Source organism: Mustela erminea, chromosome 6, assembly GCF_009829155.1.
Source record: "Mustela erminea isolate mMusErm1 chromosome 6, mMusErm1.Pri, whole genome shotgun sequence".
In the NCBI taxonomy this organism is placed as follows: Eukaryota; Metazoa; Chordata; class Mammalia; order Carnivora; family Mustelidae; genus Mustela; species Mustela erminea.
In genome coordinates this window covers 50,412,643-50,430,657 of record NC_045619.1, presented here as the reverse complement: position 1 = coordinate 50,430,657, position 18,015 = coordinate 50,412,643, and the positions used below count along the sequence as shown (strand labels likewise).

General features: G+C 41.8%; 1 protein-coding gene across 2 annotated transcripts in view; it reads left to right on the top strand.

Annotated features, from left to right (window-relative positions):
- IRAK3 (interleukin 1 receptor associated kinase 3) overlaps positions 1 to 18,015 on the top strand; it is a 48,853-nt gene that overhangs the window by 18,535 nt on the left and 12,303 nt on the right. For both annotated transcript variants that reach the window (XM_032347128.1, XM_032347127.1), the window contains 6 exons: positions 126 to 190; positions 814 to 868; positions 2,375 to 2,526; positions 6,249 to 6,313; positions 11,952 to 12,066; positions 13,026 to 13,144. In XM_032347128.1, coding sequence (XP_032203019.1) covers positions 126 to 190; positions 814 to 868; positions 2,375 to 2,526; positions 6,249 to 6,313; positions 11,952 to 12,066; positions 13,026 to 13,144 — 571 coding nt within the window. The remainder of the gene's footprint in view (positions 1 to 125; positions 191 to 813; positions 869 to 2,374; positions 2,527 to 6,248; positions 6,314 to 11,951; positions 12,067 to 13,025; positions 13,145 to 18,015) is intronic.

Here is an 18,015-nt window from a genome sequence, read left to right as displayed (position 1 = left end):
AACTGAATTTTAGAAATTAGCATTACTAGGAAGGTGTTTATTTTCACTGTCTAAGACAGAAAAAAACTCTGCTTATTAGAGACATCAATTTTTTCTGCATCTAGCTCCCCTTATTTCTCTTTCAGGAGCATCCTTGAATCCTTCAGAACAGAGGCATCAGGGAGATGGATTTCCAAACATGTTACCCAAGGTAGAGTGTATGTGCATATATAGCGAGCCTTGAACTCAGTTGCATGTATAATTGAGCATGGGAAATGAAATTGTCAGGCAGAAAAAGGCTGGATTTGCAGGTACTTTCCTAAAGCCAGAAAAGCCTTAGTTCTCTCATTACTCTTTGTTTAGTTGGGGATTGAGGAAATTAGAGATTTGTGAATGTTTGAAGAGTGAAAAGCTTTCTCCTCATGGTGATCTGTCATAGATGAGGCTTGGAACTATTCAGAGCGCCATGAGCTATGCATTTGTCTTAATTCAGTTTTTAATTTTCCTCTTTTAGTTGGCATTTTGCATGTTGCTGTTGGTTTTTATTGGAGCAAATAAATTGGCAGTAATCATTTTTTATAGCATTAGAAGTCATTTAAAATTGACTATAACCATGACATTGAGTTTTTGCAGTGGTATGGAAGGCTTAACTGTGTATGGCAATGAATACTATTGGATTAAATAAAGTAACTTTGCTTTCCACTAGATTTCTTCTAAATTAGATTCTACTCTACTGCACTGTATAGTCCAGGGGGAGCTTTGGATTTCTGTTAAGATTCTGTTCTTTCTAGACTTATGAAATGGAATTACTTCAGTATGTATTTCCTCTCTTAGGAAACAGCCCATGTCACAGTGGATAATGTTAGTATTCCTGAACGTAATGAAAAAGGTAAAAAAAAAATTTTTTTTTTTTTTTTTTTTACTTTAAATCATGTTTTGCTTTAAGTTCACTTACAGGGAGAAATAACCAATAAACCTATTGATTATTCGTTAATATGCAGGTTTAGGGTAAAATTTTCATGGATATTGAAATACTTGCAGTTTTGACTGACACAGAACTCTGATGGATGATATCTTATGGTGATATTTTTAAAAAATCCATTGGCCAATGGGGAACATAATGGTGGTCTCTTCCCTTAGAGGGGTTTCATATTTTCCATTAGTGAAATTTGCATTTTTGTATGTCATTGGAAAACATTTAAAAATTATACTGAGTTTAATATAGTTTTAGAAATTTCCATAGCCCTTGCAGAGATCTTTAGAGATGCCTGTAGAGCAATGCTGAAGGTCACTATGAAAATCCCGTTATTTTCCTTATCAACTTTATTACTGTATTAGCAGGGAGAATCATTCTGATAAACTTTAATGGCTAGTTAAGGCTCTTTGCCTCCTCTTTTACCACTAGATTTGCATCCATTCTTTGGTTCAGAAGAGGATTAGTAAAGTTGGATAAGGTTTTGCTCCTTTAAGATTTAACAGTAAGATCTAAATCAAACATCAAATGTGGAAATAGAGCCAAAATTGGGCCTGGAAGGATTTAGCTAAGATTTTCCCTGTAGATATGTATTTGATTACCTTTTAAATATTTTCTCCCAATCTCTACTTTAGAGGATTTTTTGAAAAGCTGAAACATCTTCCTAATTTACTCTGAGGAAGTAAGTTAGGAAGAGAGAGGATTTGGCTCATGAAAAATGTTTCCATCAGTCATGCTTGGAGAAAATTGTTTAGTCATAACAAAATTTCCACTTCTATGGTTTTTGGGTTTTTATGGGTTTTGGGTTTTATGTTTTTTTTTCTTCATAGTTTTGGGTTCATAGTGAATCAAAAGCAACCCATTGATCTAATGACAAAGAAACCAAATTTTGGAAAACTTTCCCCAGCTACGTTCTTTGGGTGACCTCTTTGGAGGGGTGAGAGAATCACAGTGCTAGTGTTCAGATATTTAAAAAGCCATTTGCTCTCCGGAATGGTGGGTACCAGACCCGAGTAAATGGGCAGAGAGCACATGGTGGGCTTTACTTTTGGTTCCTGGGCCTAGCCCTGCTGGCTCTCTGTTGGACTCTGATGTATTTCTAGTATGGAAGTCCTGGTTCTTTATAATGGCAGCATTGATTCTTAAGAAGAGAAAAACTAATGGGGCGCCTGGGTGGCTCAATGGGTTAAGCCCCTGCCTTCGGCTCGGGTCGTGATCTCAGGGTCCTGGGATCGAGTCCCGCATCAGGCTCTCTGCTCAGCAGGGAGCCTGCTTCCTCCTCTCTCTCTCTCTCTCTCTCTCTCTCTGCCTGCCTCTCTGCCTACTTGTGATCTCTCTGTGTCAAATAAATAATAAAATCTTTTTAAAAAAAAAAAAAGAAGAGAAAAAGTAACTTCTCTTCTCCCTCCTTTCCTTCCTAAGGAATATTGTTTAAATCCTCCATCAGCTTTCAAGATATCAGTGACGGAACCAAAAATTTCCACAAAGACTTCCTAATTGGAGAAGGGGAGATTTTTGAGGTCTACAGAGCAGAGATCCAAAACCAAACCTATGCCATTAAATTATTTAAACAGGTATGGAAAGAATTACTATCCCAGGATACCCATTCCATTTATTTGCTCATATTTCATACTAGAATGTGTCACTTTTCATCAACATTGAAAGGAGGTATATTTGAAAATAAAGTTTGATAAATGGAAAGAAGATCTATGAGCTCAGGTGACTGGAGAAAGACTGTGAAATGAATGCCTGTCTCCTAGGAATGTGGAAGGGAAATTCTTCCCATCCCCAGATGTGTCAAAGGAGGGGGACTTTACTGAAAAGACTTGCAGGACCGTTGGCCGTTTGTGCTGGTCTGCTCTGGTTCTCTTGTTCTTTTTAGGATGGGCAGTGTCCTCTCCAGGTAGCTTCCCAGGTTAAGGCACAGGCTGGTATTTATAAACTGTCATGTATCACGGTTATCACGGTTCAGGAGGGCTGGAAGAAGGAGACTTCGGGTAGGAGGAGCAAGGCAATGATCAGAGTAGGAACTTAGGAGAAAGCTGAGCAGCCACCGGCAGTAAAGCAGAAAGGGTACTGGAGAGTCAAACTCAGGAGGCAGGAGGAGATAGGGGCGCAAACAGACGCCCCAGAGAGCTGCTCTTCATCTTCATTGTTAGTCAATGGCCAGTAAGCCTTTATTAAACTCTTGCTGGGCTGGGTGCTGGGCAGGGACAGTTAAGGCATAATTCTGTCCTCAGGGAGCTCAGTCTTCTGGGGCAAACAACCAGTCAGGTAAAGACAAGGTGAACCTGCAGGGTGAGAAGCAGTTGAGGAGAGATTTGTAGAGGTCATGGGAGCACAGGAGAGACAGCCAGCCCAGGGCGTACCCAGCACCTGGAAGAGGGGCTGGCCCACAGGAACTACTCCATACACATTTCTGCAACACACACATGGGAAAGTGGGTGAAAGGAAGTGACCTTTCAGCTGGAGTTTGAAAGATGACTATGGCTTTGGCAGGCAGCGAGGGACGGGAGGTGCTTTCTGGGCGGAAGAAAGAGCAGGTGCAGCCGCCTGGAGGTGTGCGCGTGGTGGCATATGTCTTACAAATAACAGATCATTCGGTGGAGGAGAGCTTGGCGTCGGGGGTGGGAAGCTTGCGGCAGGCGCTCCTGGAATGACCGGTCAAGTGTGTGGGTGGTTTGCTTCTATGTGGGAGAGTGAAAAGACTACGTATTGTGTTTTTGAAATAAAACTTAGATTACAGGTTAGATGATGGGCTGGAAGTTGGTAGAGGCGTTGGAGAAGAGATGACAAGGGCTGGATAGGAGATGAAATGAAGAAAAGAGGGATTTTTAAGATGTATAATGAAGACACGAATGGGGCTTAAGCCAATGTCTTCAACCCTATAGCAGAGTCACCTTGGGAGCTTTCTGAAGTGAGCGGCCTCAGGTTAGGTCAGAGTGCTGGGGACAGTGGCAGGCATCAGCATTGGTGAAAAGCTCCCCCCGTGGTTCAGATGTGCAGCCAGTGTTGAGACCCAGGGCTGGGGAGCCAGGGCAGAGGCAAGGAGAAGGTATGTCTAAGAGCTGAGGTGAAATGGACCAAATCTCATGACCAGTCAAATAGGGCTGCGGAAGTAGGGGAGAGGATGGATCTGAGCCATTCCTCCTCTGCAGCTTGGATTATGGGCCCCCCTTTTTCTTTTATTATTAACCTGATTTTTCCAGTTCCCCAAAGTACATTTTAGCCCACTAATTCTATATGGGCATCTTAAGATTCCTGAGGAGATGAACGTTCTAATAAAGGAGTGAAACTATTGGGGCATCTGGGTGGCTCAGTCAGTTGAGGGTCTGACTCTTGATTACAGCTCAGGTCGTGATCTTGGGGTCGTGAGTTCAGATCCCTGTGTTGGACATGGAGCCTACTTTAAAAAAATTGAAAAGAAAAAAGATATGAAACCATCTACTGGTAAAACCACTCAAGAGGTTGCTCTAGAGGTGGCCTAACTGAAGCCTCTTTCCTAGGGTCACATGTCCCTGCCCCATCTGTATGGTCTTTCAGGGTTGAGCCCCAAGGCCACCTCCCCAAAGGCTCCAGCCATCTGCTTTCCTCTTCTCTCTGCGCTCTCTGCGGCTGCCACAAACTCACACTCCCTTTTGGGAGGTTTTTGGGTTTTGGGTTTTTTTCTTCAAGGAGTCTGGCTTCAGAATGAAATGTCATTGCCTTTAGATCTCCTTTGCTTCCTGTCCCAGAATTCCTGTCCCACAACGCTCATTTCCTTGATTGCCTTCCAGTATAGTTTTGGTGACCCTCCGACGTGCCCACACAGCATCACAGCATTATCTCCTAATATTGATTCTTCACCCACCTCTCCCAATGAACTTGATGGTTTCCTTGAAAGAGTCTCACTTATCTTTGTTCCCTAGAGCCTCTTACAGGGCCTGACCCATGAAAGTTGCTCAATAAATGTTCATTAGGGTGAATTGGATGAAGCATGTATATCCTTTTCATGAATTTAGTGGCTAATCTCTAGGGGTAAAGAGACAGGAGCTGACAAAGTTACCAAAGACTGTATAAAGTCCTACACACACATCAGGAAAGATGGGATAATTTAATGAACACTTAGCCACAGAGCATTTGTTTTTAAAGAAATGTGGTTTTGTAAAATTGGGACATTAACTTCAGTAACCTGTCTTCAAGGGACAGAAGTGGGGAAATGTACAAGATGTGTTAGATGGGTGCATACAGATCACCTGGAGATCCTACAATGAGGATTCTGATTCAGCGCACCTGGGCAGGACCTGAGCGTCAGCATTTCTCACCAGCTCCCAGGGAAGCCTATGTTCCTCACACACAGAAGACCAGACTTTGAGCATTAAGAGTGCTAAATTAGCATGAACACAAAAAAACTAACCCCTTCATTTTTCAGATTAAGAAAGCAACCACCTCAAGGATGTTAAGTGACAAAAAGTCACAAATATTGAGTGTTGGAAATAGGACCGAGACCCAATACACCTGACTCCCGAGACAATGGCTTTTTAAAATGTAAATTCTCATAAAGTGGTCCTGGAAAATGATTTTTTAGCTTAGTTTACTGTTTCTGACTTCCTGGATTAACTTTTGGAAAATAGCTTCCAGAATTCCTATTGGATTTCTCTCCCTTTCTTCCTGAGAACAGAGCTCTAAAAACTCTGGCCGGTCTTAGAAACTTATAGCTGATGGAGCCTAAGAATATTTAACTCTTTTGTGGTAGAAGTTAGGAACCGGAGATGTGGAGACATGGCAGTGACATCAGGTGTAAGCCATCAAGAAAAATGTCCGGTACCAGGAGTAGGTGCTCATACAGTAATACTGAATTCATCAATCTGGTCAATAAATACTCATGTGTCAGATACTGAGCTAGCTTCTGAAACTCCTTTGAAGTTCTATTTCTGAATGTCTTGGTAAGACCTTTCCTTTTCTTTCTTTCTTTTTTTTTTTCAAAATCAATACAAAGGTAAACAGAGTTGCCATCTCCAAATGACCCAAACCAGAAATGGCAAATTAGTGAAATCACTTCTAACCGGAATATAGCAACAACAAACTGGATTCTTTGTGAGACCAAGTGGGGAATTTCTGTCCCAAAAATAAATAAATAAATAAAATAAGAATCTGATGAAAGCTAGGGATCCTCTCCCCGGAGAAATATTTATATGCATTTACATGAAAAGGGGCAGCTAATTTCCAGGAAGGCTATAGGCCCTGGGTTAAGAATCCCAGAAATAGAGAACCTTTCCTTAATTTTTTTTTCCTCATTTTTCTGTACGATATTTAGGAGAAAAAAATGCAGTGTAAGAAACAATGGAAGAGGTTTTTATCTGAGCTTGAAGTTTTACTACTGTGAGTATATTTTGTCTGCAATTTCTCCGTCTGTGCCTGTTTTTCAGCTTTGTGCATCTTTGATGCTAGAACACCATGTTTGGCATGGTCGGCATGTAATAAATGTGGGTTGGCCGTGAGAACACCGGGTACATTTTTGACATCTGCTTTAGTCTTTTCCTTAGAATACATTTTAAAATAGACCATTCGCGTAATTCACTTGAACATATTTTAACAAGAAACTGTCACAAGGCAGTGGGTGAAATCATGTGTGACTAACGTGGCTCAAGGTCAAGTAACTCCTAAAACATGAGAATTGTATATATTTGACCATTTCCCCCTTCCTTAGAGACATTTTAGTCCAGAAACTGTTTCATCCATATAACTCTCTGCAGGAAGAGAGTTTAGACAAAGAAATCAACTGCTTTTGATGTGCATATTATTTTCTGGGAATTCATTCATGAGCCCGGGAGTCCTCGGAGACAAACTAAAATGACTTCATTTTCATATATATTCATATCTGCAGCTGTGCATCTGCTCAGCGAAGGCCCTTAACCCTATAGAGCTCACTCATCACCCTTTATGAAAAGAAAATGTTCTTTTCAGATGTTTTCTAAAGCAATAAGTGAAGTGGGTGGTGGTGGAGGAGACTTTGTGCTAAATCCTTCTTTTATCCCCAGGACCAGAAATCAACACATTAAAAGTCTGATCATAAAAATTTAATGTGTATCATTTAGTCAACCAAAAACTAAGACCCAAATTGTAATAGCAGAGGGTTTCTATAGTTCAGCTTTATTTATTTGCTAATGAATAAGTCATAAGTTGGACGATTTCAAAATTCCAAAAGTACCAAAGGGTAAACCAAGAACAGATTTTTTTTTTCCGCACTATTATCTTTAACTACCCCATCAATTTCCCCAAGGGCAACAGTTGCCTGTTTTCTGTATCTCCTCCCAGAGATACTTTATGCATAAGCATGCATGTATTTTGTTTTCTTATTTTCACACCAGGGGTAGCAAATATATTGTTCACTTTGCTTATTTTAACATTTCATGGTGTGCTGTACTGTGATTTAATTAACCACTCTCATATCGACGGATTTTTAAGTTTTTTTCTAATCTTTTAATATTAGAAAGTAAGATGCTGCAACAAGAAAAGCTCATATATATTATTTTGTACCTGTTTGAGTTTATCTAAGTTCCCATAATACAATTGCAGGGTCTAATGGTTATATGCATTGCATAATACCAAGCTGTCCTCCAAAAGACATACCAATTTACATATACAAGGGCTCCTGGCTCCCCATGTTTTTGGCAACATAGCGTTTATTCTTAACTTTTTTTTTTAAACTTTTTATTTTTTATAAACATATATTTTTATCCCCAGGGGTACAGGTCTGTGAATCGCCAGGTTTACACACTTCACAGCACTCACCAAAGCACATACCCTCCCCAATGTCCATAGCCCCACCCCCTTCTCCCAAACCCCCTCCCCCCAGCAACCCTCAGTTTGTTTTGTGAGATTAAGAGTCACTTATGGTTTGTCTCCCTCCCAATCCCATCTTGTTTCATTTATTCTTCTCCTACCCACTTAAGCCCCCATGTTGCATCACCACTTCCTCATATCAGGGAGATCACATGATAGTTGTCTTTCTCCGCTTGACTTATAATTTTTGCCAATGTGCTCAGGGAAAATGGTTTCGCATTTTTTCTATGGTGTGGTTTAAATTTCTTTTTCTATTATGGGTGAATCTTTTCACATATTAAGACACCTTCCGGGATGCGTGGGTGGCTCAGTTGGTTAAGTAGTCGCCTTCGGCTCTGGTCATGATCCCAGGATTCTGGGATCAAGTCCCACGTCAGGCTTCTTACTCAGCGGGGAGCCTGCTTCTCCCTCTCCCACTGCCCCTGCTCATGTGCACTCGTTCTCTCTTTCTCTCCCTCTCTCTCTGTCAAATAAATAAATTTTTTAAAATCTTAAAAAAATAGAGACCTTCATTTTCTATGAAATATCTGATACTATTCTATCAGATAGAATATATATATATATATATTTATCTATCTATATATCTAGATATATATATATAGATATATATATCTATATATATATATTTTTAAGACTCGACTCATCTATTTGGCAGAGAGAGAGAACAAGAGAGCAGGGGGAGTGGCAAGCAGAGGGAGAGGAAGGCAAAGAGAGAGGGAAAAGCAGGCTCCCCGCTGATCAAGGAGCCTGATCCCAGGACCCCAAGATCATGACCTGAGCCAAAGGCAGACACTTAGACTAAGCCAGCCAGGCACCCCAGATTCTGAATTTTATATCACAGTTTGAAGGAACTTCCCCAGTGAAAGATCATAAAATAATTCTACCATGGTTTTTTCAAGTCTTTTTATGATTTCATTTTTTACATGTATACATCTGATCCTTTTGGATTTGTTCTGATGAGGTGTTTATGTATGACTTTAGAGAGAATTAGCAACTCTATGATGGTGAATATTCTTGGTGTGCTATTATTATTACTTATATTGCTAATATTTATTTAGTTTTAGGCTTTATACCAATTACATTACATGTAGTAATTCTTTAATCCTCACAACGATCCTGTGAAGTAAATACTGCCCTTATCCCTATTTTGGAGATGAGGAAGATGAAGTAGATCCTACCTTTTTGATCCAACTCATCTCCTAAATCATCTTCAGTCTCCTTCTCAGGTATTTACTTGTGAATAAATCAGGTGCAGCCCTCTCCTTTCAGAGCATGCTGCGTGGTGTGGGGTTAGGAGAGAAGTACATAAGTCAACAGGCAATTTCAGTAAATGAAGGGGTAAGATGGGGACATAGAGGATGCTGAGGGAGGGAACATGGTGACCTGGGGGCTGGGCAATAGAATAGGCTTCTTGGAAAAAGTCACATCCAAGCCAAGACCTGAAAGTGAGTTTTTTTTTTTAGTTCAATATTAAGGGAATCGCTTAACCCCTGTCCTTTAGACAGAATTGTAAACTCCTTGAGATGTGGCTTCTGATTCCGTTTTGCGCTTCTTTCCCAAGGGGAGAGGAGGCGCTAATAATTTTTGAGGATCCGGTCCTTGGCTAAATATTTAACTTTTCACTTAATTTAATTAAGAAACTTGGGAAGGGGTGTCTTAATTATTGTGTAAGTTGAAGAATGTTCATCTGCTAGGACTGCCATCACAAAAGAGACAGGGTGACTTGAAGAAAATCTATTTTCTCGCATTGCTGGAGGCTGAGAAGTCCAAGATCAAGGCTGATCTGGTTCTTGGTGAGGATGGTCGCTTGCAGATGTCTGCCCTCTGATTCTGTCCTGACATGGTGGAGAGAGGGGGAGCAGATTCTCCGGTATTTCTTCTTATCAAGGCTGTAATCCCATTGTGAGGGATCCCATCCTAACCCTGACTAGCTCCCCAAAGCCTCTCCTAACACCTTTACATTGGAGGTTAGGGCTTCGATGTTGGAGCTGGGTGGGAGAGGAGAGGAGGGGTGTGGGGGAGAGACATAATTCCGACCGCAGCAAAGATACAGGCTTACAGACACTAATTCACGTGGCCAAGTTCACAGCTTGGTCTTTAAGAAGACCAGAGATTCAAACCCAGGTCTGTCTGCCGCTCGAGTGTGCCTGCTCTCCCACCCCGCGGGGGCCTGCATCATGTTTCCTCTGCAGCAGGCACTCACAAATATGTGGCAAAACGATGTTAAAGCTTTTGTATCTGCAGACCTTTGGATCTATGTAATCTAAAATCCCACCAACTTAAAAACTTGCAGTGAAAAGACGGGTGAGAAGCGTCTGTAGATGCGAAGCCAGAAATCTTCTTCTACGGCTGCCCCACCTTCCATACCTCACTAACTGGAACAGTGTCCAATTTTCTGCTGGATTGGTAATATCTAAAAATAAGCAAATGATCGTTTCTGCTCTGCAAGCAGGCAGAGCAGGAGAGCAGAGCACCTGGCCGTGGCTATGTCTGTATGAGGTCTGCTATCTGCTATCCAAAAAGATTTCTGTCTCTTTGAATGATTTTAAGGGGCAGGACTCCCAGATAGTGGTACAGATCCATTGTTTCGGCAGCCAAATACGCCAGCTGAATTCCTTTTCAGTCCCTTGCTTTTCATTGTACAATGATGGTCTGGATTACAGTAGGTGTAAGAATTTTGGGTCATGGGCATTTTTTGCCATATTTAAAAGAAAAATATGTCTGTGTTTGTGTATGTACACACACACACACACACACACACACACACACTTCTTTAGGGAGGGAGGAATAAAAGAAATCTGGAGCTGTGTGTGTGTATGTGTGCGTATGTGAGTTTTATAGGGCAGTTTTGCTATTGAAGAAACTAATAAGTGTTTATAAATAGAATCTTTACAAAAAAAAAAAAAAGCTTTATTTTAATATCCCTGAGCATGCCTGGAACATAGTTGGCATTCAGTAAATACTTAAGTTGAACTGAGTTCCCAGTATGGGTGAATTTCACATTTTGTATTTCATAGTTGTTACCTGAGTTCTACTGGTTTTCACAGTGATGATACAGGCTTTCAAGAAATAGTGTTGAGGGGGGCGGCGCCTGAATGGCTCAGCTTGGGTCATGGGATCAAGCCCTGTGTCCAGGTCCCTGCTCAGTGGGAAGTCTGCTTCTCCCTCCGATCCTGCTCCCTACTTGTATTCTCTCTATGTCTGTCTCAAATAAATAAATAAAAATGTTAAAAATAAATAAATAAATAGAGTTTTGGGGCACCTGAGTAGCTCAATTGGTTAAGCATCCATCTCTGGGGCTCTGCTCAAGTCATGATCTCAGAGTTGTGAGATCGAGCCCCACATCAGACTCCATGCTCAGTGGGGAGTCGGCTTGAGATTCTCTTTCTCCCTCTGCCCCTTTCCCTTCTTGCATGTTCTCTCTCTCCGTCACTTTCGCTCTCTCTCAAATAAATAAATCTTAAAAAAAAAAAAAAAGCAATAGAGTTATAAAAGAAAGGAGTCTGAAAATGTCTGCTACACTGACAGAACTCTGGCATTTAAAAATCAGTGACATGTTCTTCAACATCAGACTTTATTAATCACATGAGTTTTAGATAACTGTACGGCTTTATGAAGACACTGGATGTCACAGCCTTTAGCGGTGTGACTGGTGCCTCGCACAGTATCTGACAGAACGGATGATTAAATGGACGAATGAAAACAGTCTTCTGAACTCTTCTATTTTGGTGACTTACACAGTGTACCTAAAACAATGAAATAAATAATCTCATTTGTACCATATTTCTTTACTTAATAAATAAGTTACGTTGATAAACAATTTTGATAAACATGATTTAATATCAGATAGTGTCGTCTATTTATTGTAAAGTTCCTAAGACTGCCAAATCTCCAGAAATCATTACTTTCTTAAATTTTCTCTTATATTTGGGTATTTTATTTATAGTTGCATGGTCACAATCAATCAGAGTGGCTAGTGTTTATTAGATCTCTTTAGACCAATTTGGGAAACAAATCTGTGCTATGTGTCCAATGAGATTACTTCTCCCTTGGCCAAATTTATGTTTTGCTTTAGACCTATTCCCCATCCCACCTTATCACCCCCAAACCACAGCACTGTTCATTTCTTATTTGCATAAACAATCTGATGGATTTGAATATCTTTTCTTTCGAGGTTTCATCATCCGAACATACTGGAGTTGGCTGCCTATTTTACAGAGAGTGAGAAGTTCTGCCTGGTTTATCCATATATGAGAAATGGATCCCTTTTTGACAGATTACAGTGTGTAGTAAGTCATGCCTATGACTCTCCCTGGCCCTCTGACCCCCTGAAGCCCTGAAGAAGCTGCTGAAACGTCCTGTGGGATCCAGGAGGCCAACATGGATTTGCAGGAAGGGATAGCCTCCAGTGGCTTTCCCAAGGAAGTGGAAGTCTTTTTCATCCATTAATATTTTACTCTTAAAAAAGACTGCCTGAATACCCGAGTTGTGGTGTGTTGTGCAGCACGGTGGCCAAACGATTTGCTGGGCTCTTACTCCTTAGCGCTTCCATATCTCCAAGGAGTTTACATCAACTACCCTTATTTCTTAGATAATTTTTATTTGCATAACTTCACACAAAGTACCATTCAATACAAAGGATAGACATAAATGTGATACAGACTCCTTAAAGAGAAAGCGGTTGAATACATGCCTTGATTTCTCATGTCTTTGAAAGATAAGTTTAAAAATTCATTCTGAATAGGTTACATTTCAGTTAGGATAGGAATAAAAACATTATTCTTGATAATCCACACTATTAGGCCACAGATAATTTTAAGTCTTATTTAATGAACTTTTTTTTTAAAAGTTCCACACCCAGTTTGGAGCCCAATGTGGGGCTTGAATTTCTGACCCTGAGATCAAGACCTGAGCTGAGATCAAGAGTCAGATGCTTAACTGACTGAGCCATGCCGTGCCCCTTATTAGTGAACTTTTAAACATAATTACTGGCCATATTTTGATTAATATATGTTAAAATTATTATTATGCTAATGTTAAAATTATTGGGTATTTCCATTGGCTATAAAAAGGCCTGGTACCGTTGGCAGCAGAGGAAAATGTATCTTGAATTACAAATAGGTTGTGGGAAACCAAAGTGTTCATTACCTGGCCTTTCCCCGCCTTATCATCTGCTTTTCTTCTGGCATACTCCTATGTAATGAGGACACACGTTTCACTCCCATACCAACTACTGCTGTCTTTTTAGGGTAACACGGCCCCACTCCCTTGGCACATTCGGATCAGTGTTTTAATCGGAACCTCCAAAGCCATTCAGTACTTGCACAACACGGAGCCATGCTTGGTCATCTGCGGCAGTGTATCAAGGTAAATTATCCCAGAGATTAATTAGGTGGCACCCAAAAGCCCCTTTCATCATCATGGGTGAGTCAGATTTCACACTGTTCTCTACCTGTAGCTTCCCTGGTATGTGTATATGTGTAAGGATTAAGAATTCTCATCTAAAGGGCGCCTGGGTGGCTCAGTGGGTTAAAGCCTCTGCCTTCGGCTCAGGTCATGATCCCAGTATCCTGGGATCGAGCCCCGCATTGGGCTCTCTGCTCAGCGGGGAGCCTGCTTTCTCTTCTCTCTCTCTCTACCTGCCTCTCTGCCTTCTTGTGATCTCTGTCTGTCAAATAAAAAAATAAAATCTTAAAAAAAAGAATTCTCATCTAAGAAGGGTGTCTGGGTGACTCGTGGTTTTGGCTTGGGTCATGGTCTTTGGGTGATGGTCCCAGGGTCGTGGGATAGGGTCGTGGGATCAGCCTGTGTCGGGCTCCGCCCTCAGTGTGGAGTCAGCTTGGGATTCTCTCTCTCCCTCTCCCTCTGCCCCTCCCCCACCCACCTCCACAGGTGCATGTGCAACCTCTCAAGATAAATAAAATATTTTAAAAAAAGAAATTCTCATCTAAGTATTTACAACCTTACTTTTTTTTTTAGTGAAGTATAATTGACATATAGTACCCAATTAGTTTCAGGTGTACATTACAGTGATTCATGTATTTTTTTATTAATGAAAATTATCTACCCAATTTAAAAAGCCACATTTATATGGCCAAAGGGAGAGTTTATATTATCTTTGGGAATTATTAATGAACAGCGTAGAATAGACACTATTTGTGTAATTATTCCTGACACTAAACTTTGAAATGAACCTTATTACTCTCCCTTTTTCCCTTTTAAGTGAGTTTGAAGGAAAGGTTAAGTGACTTAAACAGAGATTCCAAGCAAGATAACAGCAGTAGACAGTAGACGGTAATTAAAATTCTCTGTCCCTGAGTCTCCAGTGTCTTTATGATTCCACTGAGCCTAAAGGCTCTTAGCTGTACGTATTCATCTGTGACAAGCCAAGCAGCAACTCCCGGTGTTCATTTTTGAGACACGAGAAAATTAGAAGCAACATCTTCCATCCTTTTTTTTCAGGAGACCTAAAGAATCATTCAGACAGAGAGTAGATACTCTGTAGCAAAATCCCCCTGGTGGATTTTTCCTGTGTGCCCTTCATCTCTAATCTGTCCAAAAGTAGGTAAATACACCGTGGCTGAGTAGCGGGGATGACTGAATTTAAAAGGCTTCTGCCTCTTCTGAACCATCTCCTGGTATCTTGAAAAAGCTTTTAGTGTGCTTTTGAGTTGAGCCAAGAGGGACCGATTGCTTACTTTTTTGTTTTTCTGGTGGAATGAACTCCGTAGCAAAAGACTCTAGATTTTTCCTGAGTCCTGGGTGTGTGCGGAAACCACAGACAGGTGTCTGCTCCCATGGTGCTGGGGTAATTCATCAACTCTGCTGAGAATCAGCACAGAGGGGGTGCTCCCTCAGGAGACCTGGGTCAGAGATGCACAGCAACGGAATCAGGGATCTGTCCCAAAGGGCTGAGGTGGTCACCCCCAACCAGAAACGACCCACCTACCTCACCGCCAACTCAGCCCAGTATTTTATCTGATAAATAAATATCTGGAATATTGCTGTGCATATATTCTTTTGGTTTAAACTTAAAGTAAGCCAAGCTTCTTTTCCGTCCCAAGGGGTAACACATTAATGGTATTAATTTCTCTTTTGTGTGACTGAGCTCATCACATCCTTTCCTGAACGTGGAACTTGATGGAAGAGAGGGATGAAAAGAGAGAAGAGTGTCAAGGTTCTGGTCATTGACAGACGAGGGAGACAGGGAAGGCCACCAAGGGAGCGTCAGGATGGAGGGCTACACATCCAGTCCCTGCCCATGGCCAAGGTTTTCAGCAGCTGGGGATGTGCCCCGAAGCCTCTTTCTGCAGGGATTAGGTAAGAGCTCAGGCAGTGGTCTGACACCCACTTTTTCATTGTAGATAGGTGTCTTCAGGCACGTTCCCAGGAAATAGGCTCAGAAAGGAATGACTTGGCCACAGGAGGGTTTTAGAGTGCTCTCAGGAACAACAGGACCGAGGAAGGGAGGAAGGTAGGCAGAATTGGGCAGTTGGAGAAGCTGAGCTGGGATATGGTGGTAGAGTCTGACCAGCCCTGTGTGGGACTGTGACTTGGACTTTGACTTGGATGAGGTAGCTCCCCTCAGCCAAGGGCAGGTTCCAGGTAGAGGTTTAGCTGTGCGCCGTCAGCAGCCACCTCTCCCTGCTGGGGTTTGTCTCCCTAAGGAGGGATCTGGGCCATACCCCTGCAGTCACTGTCGTCCCAGGGAGAGAGATGACTGCCTCGTGCTCTGCAGAATGGACCCAGATGATTTTTCTTTTTCATCTGCTTCCCTCCCCACCCACCTTCTTCCCATCCTTTCCTCTTATCTCACTATCCCCTAATGTTTCAGAGACATCTGATTTAAGAAACCGACTTTCTGCTAATTGTAATTCTGAGCAAATTGCTTAATTTCTGTAAGCCTCAGTGTTTCTCTGTGCAAAATGCTAATAAAAGACTAACAGCATCTATCTCTTAGGATTAGGTGACATAAACTACATATGGTGCTTGGCAAAGAGACTGTGCTTATCAAATGGTCAAATGGTGGCTTCTCTTATAATTGGTGGAGATGTGGTAGGAAGCCGGTGGCAAAGGCTAAGAGATACCATGGCCAATCTGTCCTTTTGCTTACCGCTCTTAATCCATTCAAGATGCTATAATCAAAATACTAGAAAGTGGGTGACTTAAACACACTCTTATTGCTCATGGTTCTGAAGGCTGAAGTCCAAGATCATGGCACCAGCTGATTCTGTGTCTTCTGAAGATCCACTTTCTGACTCATAGGTGCCCATCTTTCCTCTGTCCTCATAGGGTGGAAGGGGCAAGGGATCTCTCTGGGCCTCCTTTTATAGGGTTACTTATCCCAGTCATGAGGGCTCTGCCCTCTTGACCTACTCCCCTCCTGAAAGTCTGACCTCCACATACCATCCCACTGGGGGTTAGGAGTTCAGCTTATGAATTTGGAGAGGAACACAAACATTCTACGCATGGCATTCACTTCCATCATCCGCTTACTGTGTTTGGAAAGTAGGACCCACAAACCAAGCTCTGTTTTAAGAAAAACCACTTCTTATTTATTGAACATCTTGAACATCACGTTTATTTTAGGTTACAAATATTTAGGGAACATCTGTTGTATGGAGAGTGTTGTATTAGACCACGTTGGGTAGATGCTGGTGGTCATGATATTGGCCTTGAAGGTTCCACCTGGTGAGCAGAGGGATAACACCAACACAGAAAATAATATGCTACAACGCTAGAGAAGCCCTGCCTGGTCTGAGAAGGGTCATTCTACTTGCAGAGTTCCAAGCCCAGCCTTTGAGGAGATGGGTCATAGCAGTGGATTGGTTGAAAGAACAAGAGAGAATATTCCTAACAGAGGCAATAATTTGTTCAATGGAAAGATCAAGTAAAGAGTGTTTAATGAAAGCAAGAAAAATGGGTTGACTGGAGAGGAAGGGATGAGACTGGAGAAGGAAAGGGCTCCTGAGAGGGATGAGGAATGTGGGGGGCAGGGCTACAGTGGGGTTGCATGCTAAACAGGCTGGAGGGACTCTTGAGACGTTTCTGGGACTATAGGTGGGAACAGAAAGATTCTGGAGTCTCTTACGATGTCTCACCCTTAGAAGGAGGCTATTTCTTCCTGGCCAGTATCTTAGGTACTTGTCTGGATGTGGTCAACTATAAAATAATTACAGTAACACTGCTAGACAGAGTGCCCAGCAGTGTCACAGATACAGAGCAACCAAAAGAGATCTCGTCAGAGACAGAGAATTTCATGGAAGAGGTAGGATTCAAACTGGATATGCACTACCAGCATATTTTATGTTTTTTAGGTGGTGAAGGGGCTGCTGAGGGTTGTTGCCTTTCTGGGTTTTCCAAAGGGATCGAGGACTCAAACATAACCATCTATCAATTATGCCTGCTTGGGCATGTGTCAGGGTGTGGCATTCCGGGGCTGTGGGCATTTTTTTGAGATTATGGTTTCACAGGGCTCATCAGTGTGTCACTGTCTGTTCCAGAGCAAATCAGTCCCTTCTATGGCCAATGAACTCTTGGCCTTTCTGCTGAGCTTGCCAGCGAGAATGTTAATTAGTACCAACTGTAACTATGGGTAGATCCTCCCCCTCCCCCTTTCCTTGTGTGCACCTGTTCTCTAGAAGCTGGAATGAGATCAACTTCTTTCATTCGGGGCACTGAACACCTAATGGTAACGACATTCAGCCTCCAGCAGTCTTGACTGAATGTGGATTGGTTGACCCAGATTACCCTCCTGATTCTTTCAAATGAACTCTTCACTTTGCTTTAAATTTCGACATCCCTGATTCTTGGTCCCTGTTTGTGCAGGCTAGTGCTTTGAGGAAGGTCTGAGATTTCTATTCTGCCCGTGTCAAATACATTTTCTCATTCTTTGGAAGGAAAGGCCACTTCTAGGAGAGATGTCATTTTATTGCACGGCCCTGATAATTGGCTGGAAAAAAGACATCTCAAAAGGTGTTCGGCAGTGACCTTTTCTAAGACTAAGTCAGGGCTCTGTTTTTGATGGAGTAAGAAAAGGAAGATATCGTTACCTTTATTTTCTTTTCTTCATTTGGACCTCAGATTGATAAGTCGCAGGAGAGTTTGCTGTATATCATTTGACATCACTAAATAATGTTTTTAATAGTATGAAATAACATGGAACAATGCACGCAAAGTAAAATGAAGTTTAAAAAGCCAAATTGAACTAGTATACAGTGTACAGTTATGACTTTGCA